The sequence below is a fragment of the Crinia signifera genome, chromosome 2, assembly GCF_055691185.1.
Source record: "Crinia signifera chromosome 2, ASM5569118v1, whole genome shotgun sequence".
In the NCBI taxonomy this organism is placed as follows: domain Eukaryota; kingdom Metazoa; phylum Chordata; class Amphibia; order Anura; family Myobatrachidae; genus Crinia; species Crinia signifera.
Genome location: NC_139218.1, coordinates 49139245 through 49149191, shown reverse-complemented (window position 1 = coordinate 49149191; position 9947 = coordinate 49139245). Strand labels below are relative to the sequence as shown.

At 44.2% G+C, this 9947-nt stretch overlaps 1 protein-coding gene across 1 annotated transcript; it reads left to right on the top strand.

Moving 5' to 3' along the window:
• The first annotated feature begins 2266 nt into the window (after positions 1-2266).
• On the top strand, positions 2267-7221 carry SAT1 (spermidine/spermine N1-acetyltransferase 1). The gene is made up of 6 exons (XM_083172002.1): positions 2267-2520; positions 2912-2963; positions 3231-3314; positions 5002-5103; positions 5194-5234; positions 6707-7221. Exons 1-6 carry the CDS (start codon positions 2455-2457, stop codon positions 6875-6877), a joined length of 516 nt encoding a protein of 171 aa, XP_083028128.1. The 5' UTR covers positions 2267-2454; the 3' UTR covers positions 6878-7221.
• Positions 7222-9947: the final 2726 nt, after the last annotated feature.

Below are 9947 nucleotides of genomic sequence, written 5' to 3'. Positions count from 1 at the left end.
CTAAGCAGCCGGTGATCACTGAAGAGATGTGATGCGCATGTGCAGGGCATCTCTTCAGTGCAGGGAGGGAGCTGGGGTTGCGCCGTTGAGCTTCGCCCATTCAGCCTGTAGCTCCTCCCTTTTTTTAGGCAGGCACGCCTTCGGGGTGGCTGTGCCCAATTTAGGAATGACAAAAGTAGGTATTTGTCAACACATAGGCTAAGGCAGTGGTTCCCAAACTGTGTGTCGTTGCACACTAGGGTGCCTCAGGGCAATTGCAGGGGTGCCTCAGGTTGGTGGTCCAGGACAAATTCATATTTTTCCAGGGAACCACTGGGCTAAGGAATACATTTTTTTTTTCACCTGCCTTTTAGATCTTTTGCATGGCGCCAACTTTTCAGAACGTCCACAGCCTCTTGTATCTTCCTAGCGGCTCTTCATTTTTCAAAACCCCTTCAGGCATTCCAGAGTGTTCCCCCTGAAATATAGCCCTGAGCGTATTGAGAAATCTGCCTGATTTCTGATGGATCTCGGGCTCGATGGCTCGCTGCGCTCGCCACACTATATAAAGTCAACTCCACGCCAACATGGATAGTGGGGGTATGAAAAGGTCGGAGGATGCGTACCGCCGCCACTCGCGAGCTCGCTGCGCTCGCCACGCTACGGCTTGGCGTTGATAATGGGGGTGGCGTTAACAATGGGGGTGCATTTAACATAGTAATCACCCATCAGGGTGCCTGTACAATTAAAAATCGCATTGCATGCCATTGTAATGGCATGCGATGTGACGCAATATTAAAATTGTACAGTGCGGGTCTTAGGATCCGAAAATCAGGTCCCATCGCATCCCATCGCATACCTTAATTAGTGATATGCGATGGCATACGATAGGCGCCGTGCTAGAATACAAGTACCCTTAATATTTGCGGTTAACCTTAGCCGCAAATATTACTTGATAAATGGGGCCCTTAGCAGTAAAGCTTTCTTTACAAACAACATACAGGTATGCCAACAATTGAATGAAATGTATAATCCTGGGGGAGGATATCACATCCAGGGCTTACACCAATGAGTCTAGCCCTAGTTACGAGTCAGGTTGTACTTGATGGATAAACGTCTTTATTCAACTTTACCTATTGTACTGTACTATGTATACAGTATTTGAATCTTTTAATATTTTGGATGTATATTTGCTGTGCACGTTTTACTGTACTTTTGGTTTTATTGCGCACCCATCTGAGACTTTATTTATTTATTTATTTTATCTAACGACCAGTTATAGCCAAATGTAATTACACAAAGACATTCTCATTTATTTCGGAACCCACATTACGATGTGCTGCACTCTTCATAAGGCTCTTTGACTTTTATGAGGATGGTTTAATAAGTAAGGTAACAAAACCTGTCATGTATGTAATGTTCGCTATTTCATTGTCATGGACAGTCGTTCAAGATGAAAACTGATTCAAGAGGCCAGGCCAGTTCCAGTTAGTTATATGGTTGACAAACTGAACACCTCAGTGAGTGTTCTACACAACATTGTTCATTAGCCACTGGGGTACAGGAAAATGTGTTCACACTGGGTATAGTTCACTTGTACCCCTTCTGTGTCACTAATGTCTGTTTGTCCCTCCCATTTTGGATGTAAGCTCTCACGAGCAGGGCCCTCTCTCCTCATGTGCTTTTTCTTCTCTTAAGCCATACACACTAGGCGACCTTGGCAGCCGCCGATATAGGTAATAATATCGGCTGCGGATTTCCAATATTGAGTGTACATACTGAACAATATCAGTAAACTGTATCGTTCAGTGACGTCCCCAGGCTGGCTATTTACCACTCTCCATTTTACCACTTTTTAAAACTTGATAAATCTTGCCCAGAGAGAGAAAAAAAGAGAGAGAAGAGGAGGGGGGGGGAGAAAAGGATAAAAACACGCACCATCGGTCCTCCGTGCAAACCAAGAGGACCGAATGGACTAGAAAAATCCCCAAAGAGAGGGGAGAAAAAGAGAGAGATGGAAAGAGAGATAATTCAAATCATTTTCTTCTATTACTGTTGGTTATTTCTTCTACACTGCCATCTTTTTAGTACCACTAGGTGGTGCTAAAACAAAGGCTAGATCACAGCCATGAGTCACAACTTCCGGGACAATGACGTTAGAGATTATTGCTCGGAGAGGCGGGGATAGAACGGAAAGAATTGTGCAACACCGGTGTGTGATTGGTCAGCGGAGACAGCTGGGGGGGTGGCCAGCAAAATCCTGACATTTATAACTACGGTGGATTGCCAGCTGGGCGCATACTTCGTCGCTGGAGTTTATTGAGCACGGTGGCTGCTCTGTGGTTTCTCAGCCGAGTCAGGCTCCCAGACTGACTAAGGAGCGAAAGCCCCTGGGAAGCGAATGAAGAAACACCTCCTACTACTCTTCACGTACAGGGGACTCGTCAGAAAAGGGAAAAAGAGCAAGAGACGAAAATGGCCAATTTTAATATCCGATCAGCTATACCCGGCGACTGTAAGGACATCCTGCGACTCATAAAGGTGACTGCCGGCCCTGCTCTGGATTAAATCGCTCATGATTTTACACCTTGCTTTGATGTCTCAGTATAAAATATATACATAGATGTAGCGATCTGTCACTTGTCTTCCCTGCAGTGTACAGGAAGTAGTAGGTGGCCTTTGTTTCCGACAGCCTTGTGTGTTCCTCCCCCTCCCTTCCCCTGAGCCCCTAATCACTGGGGTTGGTGGTTGGCACCCTCTGCTTGCTGGATGGAGCGTTTTTTTTTTTTTTACTGACCCCTTGGAGGCTATACACGATCTCTGAATCGGCCCTACAGCTAACAATCTAGGCTATGACTTATAGAATCCTCAAACTGAAAAGGGAAACTCTTTATACTTACAAACTACTACAAATTACTATTTTCTTTTTTAGGAATTGGCAAAATATGAAGATATGGAGAATCAAGTAGTGCTAACTGAGACAGGTATGTTCTGTCCAAATCTAGTAACTCCGGTAACGTCCACCTGTCACTGTTGCTTTGACACCTGTTTTTACTAGACTGTACTTGGTTATATTAGATCCAAATCCTGGCGTTGTTTTGCAGCCGCTAAGCCTTAGAATGGGCTGTCTGCCAAGTTGGTCCCATGAGCGATTTGGAACACTGCTTGGATAAATAGACACTATGGGGGGTGGCAGTGTTACCTACGGAGATCAATGCTAGAGTTTCCAATATGTTTTTCTCCCCATGCAGATCTCTTGGAAGATGGCTTTGGGGAACATCCTTTCTACCACTGTCTTGTTGCTGAAGTGCCGAAGGAGAACAAGACTGTTGATGGTAATGAGTTTTTCCCGTTTTATCTGTAACCTGATCTTCCACTAGCTAAACCTTGTGGCATTTCTTGTTTGACCCTCTTTGTAAGCCGATGCAATATTTGTTAAATCCTTTTCTCTTTAATTTGTCCCCAATCTTCAGGTTACAGTCTCTAGCTTCGCCATGTACATGGATGGCCCTTCCGTGTACATGGGTGGGCGGGGAGGTAACTAAAAGATCCGTTACACAATAACATAGATGAGCATGAAACGAGGTAAGGCCACCAGGGGCTACCATTTGAGCATAATCTACAAACACGGTAGATCAGAAATCCCATGCAGTTGATGGGAGAAGGACTGGTGTGCAGAAGGCTTTGCTGTAAATGAAACTATTTCATTCGAGCCACAGATCATTCTCCACCATTTGTCTTTTGTTTTCAAGAGCAGCCTGTTCCCAAATTATGTAAAGCTGATGCAAGGGGCAGCAGTGTCTCGTGAGACTGCCCCACCGTTACGCTAGAAGGTTCCTATTTGTGGCCTCTTCACATCCTTTTCCTGATGGGGTTCTTTTTGGAAGGACTTTGTAACACTATTGTCTAATTTTTTTGGTTTTATCAGTCTTTGCAACTTGGGATTAAGTGCTCGACCAAAGTTGTGGTTTTAGATGATTTTTTATTTTAGTTTTTTGAATTTGAAAGCCTACAGTAAAACTTTGCATTAATAATCACTGTTCTGAACTGCCGTGTGAAAGGAACTCGCTCCCTTTTTTTATGTGTTTATCATTTAATAATTTTGCTCCAGTTTGTTACCGCACTGAGGCCTGATTCTACTGAGTTAGGAGTAAAACAAGAGAATGTAAATTTGCATCCTGGGGGGGGGGGAGGTACTTAATCTTTGGGGCCACAACTTACTCTACTGAATTTGAGTAGCGTAATCCGCATTACCTTGGGTCCACGCCACCCTCGTGTGTCCACGACACCATCGGTTAACTTAAAGTTGTGGCGAGCTCGCAAGGGGACAATGGTGCAATTCAGAAAGTGGCGAAGGTGACTTGTAAGCTGTGGCCGCGAAGATGAGGAAGTAACAAAAAATTTGCACTGCAGCTGGTGAAAAATATGTAGAGGTTTAGATTTTAAGGGATGTGTCCAAAACAGATCTGAATTGCAGTGTAAACCTTGTTTTTGTGGGCTACGATCAAAATATGAGCTTACGTTGGGGTTAATAATTGGTTACAAACCATTTATCAACACTTATTACTTTTGCTATTTATGTCTGAGAACCAATAGCCCTCCACAATCAGTGGTACAATAACCCTGATGGGATGTCCACCCCCTTCCCTTATTGCTGCCAGGACAGGAAGGCTAGCTCCACCCCCTGCTGTAACCAAAGCCGTAGCCCAGGCTCTCATTGGCTATAAGGTTAGTCCTATGAGCATGAATAGGTGAAACGCTTGATGGTCCTCCATTGCATAGCTTGCTACAATCGATGGGGTGTCCAATGGCCTTCCCTAATTTGCACCCCTTGCAGTGCGACAAGGTATGTACTAGGTAGTTACTTTCTTGCTTTATTCCTAGATCAGAATCAGGCCTGGAGTATTGGAATATTATGAATTGTGTGGTGGTAGACTCTGACTGAATTAATATTTGCATGTTTTAAATGGCCCTAGTGTACACTGGGTGGTTTAATTCTAAATAACTTTAATTCTTTTGCAGGGTACACAATTGTTGGCTTTGCCATGTACTACTTCACATATGACCCGTGGATAGGAAAACTACTGTACCTAGAAGACTTCTATGTGATGGATGAGTTTAGAGGTATGAATTATATACACTTATATATTTCCCTAAACAGTATATTACAATGCATGTAGGTTAAGATTTTTTATTTTTCTCCTTCCCTCTTAGGGTCTGGTATTGGATCAGAAATATTCAAGCACCTGAGCCAAGTGAGTTTTATTTTTTTATTTTTTTATTTTTTCCCTAATATAGCATCAGCATGTTCTCAAACATTACTGGTTGAGATCTATGCAGTTAGAGTACTTTAGAGCATAGCAGACTTCCTGTTTGCCGTCTAGTCATGTACCACAAGCGGATCATGTGTTGTGGATTTCTTTAGTCCTGCACAGGGGAGTTGTGGTTTGGTGGTTCAGTCCATATGCTTCCAGAGATCCCTAAAACATGTCCTGTTGGGAAGACTTGAGGGTTAAAGAATACAACTCCTATAAACACAAGCAGTGTTTGGATGTTAAAGGAGTCCTCAAATGCCTTATCGGGTGACTCCTGGTCTGAGTACTTCCTGTTAATTCTCTTTCGTTCTTGGCAAGGTAAAGCTGCCACAGCCAAGTAACTGCTGGTGATCTCAGCACATTTATTTGTTATTGATCATCCATGCACCTTGCGTCCTAGTCCCTGTCTGATCGCCCTGCTGACACATTCAATGGTACCAACCTTCAACTGCTACAGTAGCTTCCTGTGGAAGAGCAAAAAGGGGAGGGGGGGAGGGTGGCGGCTTCAGTGTTTCTTGACTGGGTCCTAGCACTGGCATGGTGGTATTTGTGCTAAACAAATGAGAACTTTAAATTTCCACCAATTACAGTACAGGTTTTAAAATTATCCTTTAACAGTCAATTTGTTTTGACAAAGCCACCTGCTGGGCTGCCACTAGGAATTTTGTAGCCCGGAACGGATTTATAGCCCAGGCACCCCTCCCTCTCTTCACTTACCGCCCGACTCCTGCTCCCTCATCCCCTCCTGCTGTATGCAGTAGGTCCTGAAGCGGGTTGTAGTTTAAATCCCGGCGGTCGGGATCCCGGTGTTCAAAATCCCTGCTGAAATCAAAATCCCTGCTGAAATCCTGACCCTTTCTCCCCCCGTGGGTGTCCACGGCACCCTCGGAGGGAGAATAAATTAGTGTGCCGAGCGTAGCGAGGCACCAGGCCCGCTGTGACGAGCGCAGTGAGCCCGCAGGGGGGAGGCGATCCACGTCCGTCGTGCCCCCCCCCCTCTGTCGGGATTTTGAACGCTGGGATCCCGACCGCCGGCTTTTTATGCCGAATCCCCTGAAGCACAGGCTTCAATGCAGGACGCCTGCAGCCAATTAAAAATCAATCAGCGCTCGTGTACCGGCAGCCGCTCTGATTGGCTGAACAGCCGGTGCAGCATTTTAATGGGCACCTTGCATCCTGCATTTAAGAAACCTGTACTTTATTCAGCGCAGGCAGCACAGGGGGCAGTTGGGGTGGGCAAAATGAGCTGTCAGGGCCTGTGACAGCTGTACCCACAGCACCCCCTATTGGTGGCCCTGGATGTTTTCTTAAAGCACTTATTGAGTGAGAAACTCAGCCAAACCATTTTATTCCATCTAACGATTGTTGCTGAGTGTCCTTTTCTAACCCGTTCTTTTGTGGTTTCTGTCTAGATTGCCGTGAAGTGTCGCTGCAGCAGCATGCACTTCCTGGTGGCAGAATGGAACGAACCATCCATTAAATTCTACAAGAGGCGCGGAGCTTCTGATCTCTCTACCGAAGAAGGGTGGCGCCTCTTTAAAATTGACAAAGAGTACCTGTGTAAGATGGCCAATGAGGAGTGACCACGAGAGCCCGAGAAGATTTTTACTTAATAAAATTGCTTTTCTTTTTTCTTTGCTTGCTTTATTATTCTCTAGTCTTCGCATGGTGACTAATTCAAAAGCTTTAGTACCAGTGGCATTGTAGCAGAAAATGATTGTCACCCATCCGCTATCTTCAGCAATGTCTTTCTCTTCTGGTTGGAGACTGTTCCCAAGCCCTATAAACATCAGATCCTCAGTTTGTGTGTGTATATATGTAACTTCATTCTCGTAAGTCATTTGATTGTGTACAATGTACACACTGGTATTTAGGGTTTTTGTATCATTAACATGTTTTTACAAATTAAAGAGCAGCAATTGTTCTATGTCTTGAGTTGTCCTTTCCTTACAGCACAAGGAAACTGTAGGATTAAGTCAGTGGTTCCTAAACTTTTTTTTTTTAAATTATATTCTGTATCCTATAGTATCAGAATGCGGTCCTCTTACAGTGTTAATGTTTGCCTATGTACTAGAAATGGAGGACACTTGCTATATACAAAACTCCTTTTTTGTATTTGTTTGCCAATACACCAAACGGGTGGCCTTCACCAACTAAAACCTATGAACTGACACCGTGTGTGTGTGTGTTAGGTTTCTGAATATATAATGTAAACTGCATGGGTAAGTGAATCTGAAGTGTAGCCATACTAGTTCCCAGTCTGTCAAATTGATATATTACCTAATAGTAATGGTAGCACCGGCGGCTGTGTGGTTGAATTGTGCTTTATGCCAACCAGTATGCAAAACACTTCTCTTCTCCCCACAGAGGTGAGCTGCAGCACTAGCCTTCCTTTTATATAGGATAACTTAAACCTTTGGCTAATGTATCCATGATCATGGGCCAGATGCACTAAGCTTCAAAAGTGATAAAATGGAGAGTGGGAAACAGCCAGCCAATCAGCTCCTGCCTGACATATTTCAAATGTTACATGGCAGGTAGGAGCTGATTGGCTGGCTGTTTCCCACTCTCCATTATATCACTTTTGAAGCTTAGTGCATCTGGCCCCCTGTCCATTTAGAAAGCCAATAATTAATTATTGTTTGTAATTTAGCAAAGAGTGTAACACACATTTAATGCTAAAGGTGCTGGCATTGTCTTAGTCATTGAAGTTGTAAATATGTACTAAGCTCAAAGTGATAAACAGCTCCTAACTGGATATGTTTGAAAAAAATGACAGGAGCTAATTGGTTGGTGGTTTATCACTCTCCATTTTATCACTATTCATGGCTTAGTACACATCACCCTTAATGACTTATAGGGAGTTTGACCTGTGCCACATCTACGTAGGAGAAAAAAATATACAGAATTGCTTCTGGCCACTACTAAAGTTCCTGCTTTTGTACTGTAATGCCGGAGCTTCTTGGTAGTCTGTGTCCAGTAATATGCATTTGCTATACATTTTGGCATGTAGAAGTGAGCTCTACAGCTGGTATCTCTGGATGAGTGGAATACATGGTGGATTATTGTTCAGGGTTAATTCCTGACCCCACTGAGCAAGCAGTCGCTAACTATATAGGCAGGTTTTAGTCATGTTCACACAATGGGGTTACTAACCACCTGCGGGAGCAAGCATCATTACTGATGAAGTGCTTACACACTGGATGATGTGTATTCCTTTTGTGGTACCCCTGTGTCTGCTGCTCCCCTTTAGAATATAAGCTCTCACAAGCAGGGTCTGCTCTCCTCATGAGCTTTTCTTAAGCCCTGTACACACGCGGAAATATATCGCCAAGCTGGGCGATATATCGATTGGTGTCCCATTTGCATCAGCGACCAGAGATGGTAGCTGATGAAAAAAACTGCCGGGGGAGCCTGGCGGTGGAAATTAGCTGCTCGCAGGAGCAAGCTCCTACGACCAGTGATCACTATGGGCAGAAAACGGGTGCGCGCACCTGGCGATTTATCGCCGGTGCACACTCCCTTCGCTGTCATGATCGCTCAGCAACCATATTTCCAGCGACATTTGCAATAATCGCACCTGTGTGTATGCACCTTCAGAATATATATCTCTGCCACTCTAATAACTGCTTTAGTGTGATGTAGTACTACTGTAAAGCGCAATGGAATCTGCTGTGCTATGTAAGAAACTGGAAAAAAATAAATGTCCCCTGATGCAACTGTCTTTAGGAAAAGTACATGGTATTTGCATTGTTATAATTCATATGTTTTTGTTTTTTTTCTCATTTATGTATTAGGCACTGCAGAACCCTTGTGGCACCATATAAATAATAATATGCATGATATCATGCATACAGTTAAAAAGGGATGCAGTTTAAATCCCGGCGTACAGAATTCGACTGCCGAAATCCCGACACTTTCTCCCTCCGTGGGTGTCCACGACACCCCTGGAGGGAGAATAAATTAGCGTAGCGAGCCCGCAAGGGGGGGGGGGGGCGATCCACGCCCCCCCCCCTTGTCGGGATTTTGAACGCCGGGATTTCATACTGAATCCGTTAAAAAAAGACAGTGTGTAAGCACCTAAAGTGTCACTGACTGATACTGGCTGCAGGAAGTGTGCGATTTCCTGTTTCAAAGTTGTGGTTTTATAAATAGCCAACACTTCAGAGCTCTGTACGCATCAGCAGTACATTGCATATTAAAACTTACCACTAATAAATGAAGAAGAGTTTCCTGCTCAGTTTTATGGCACAATGTTCTTTTCATATAGTAACCGTAGTTAATGATGTTTAAGACCATTGGCACTCCACCCTGTGTCCTCTACACATGTCATGCCTAGGGGGTGGGGCTGACATATCAGGCAATTAAGGCACTGCCTGCAGCGTCCTAAGGACACCGAGGGTGTGTTAAGGATGAGCCTGTCTTAATTGTCAATAATGTATTTGCATTTATACATATGTCAGTGCGAAATGCAATCAAAAAAGCACTGAAAGCAAAATTGTCATGGCAACCATAGATATGCATGATAAAGTTGTGGTACGCTGTATGAGATGCAGGCACGGCTACCTGAAATGCTGGTAATAGGTCACCTGCATTATGGGCCTAATTCCAAGTCACACTAACTGCACACAATGTTGATGTAGTAGGGCAGTT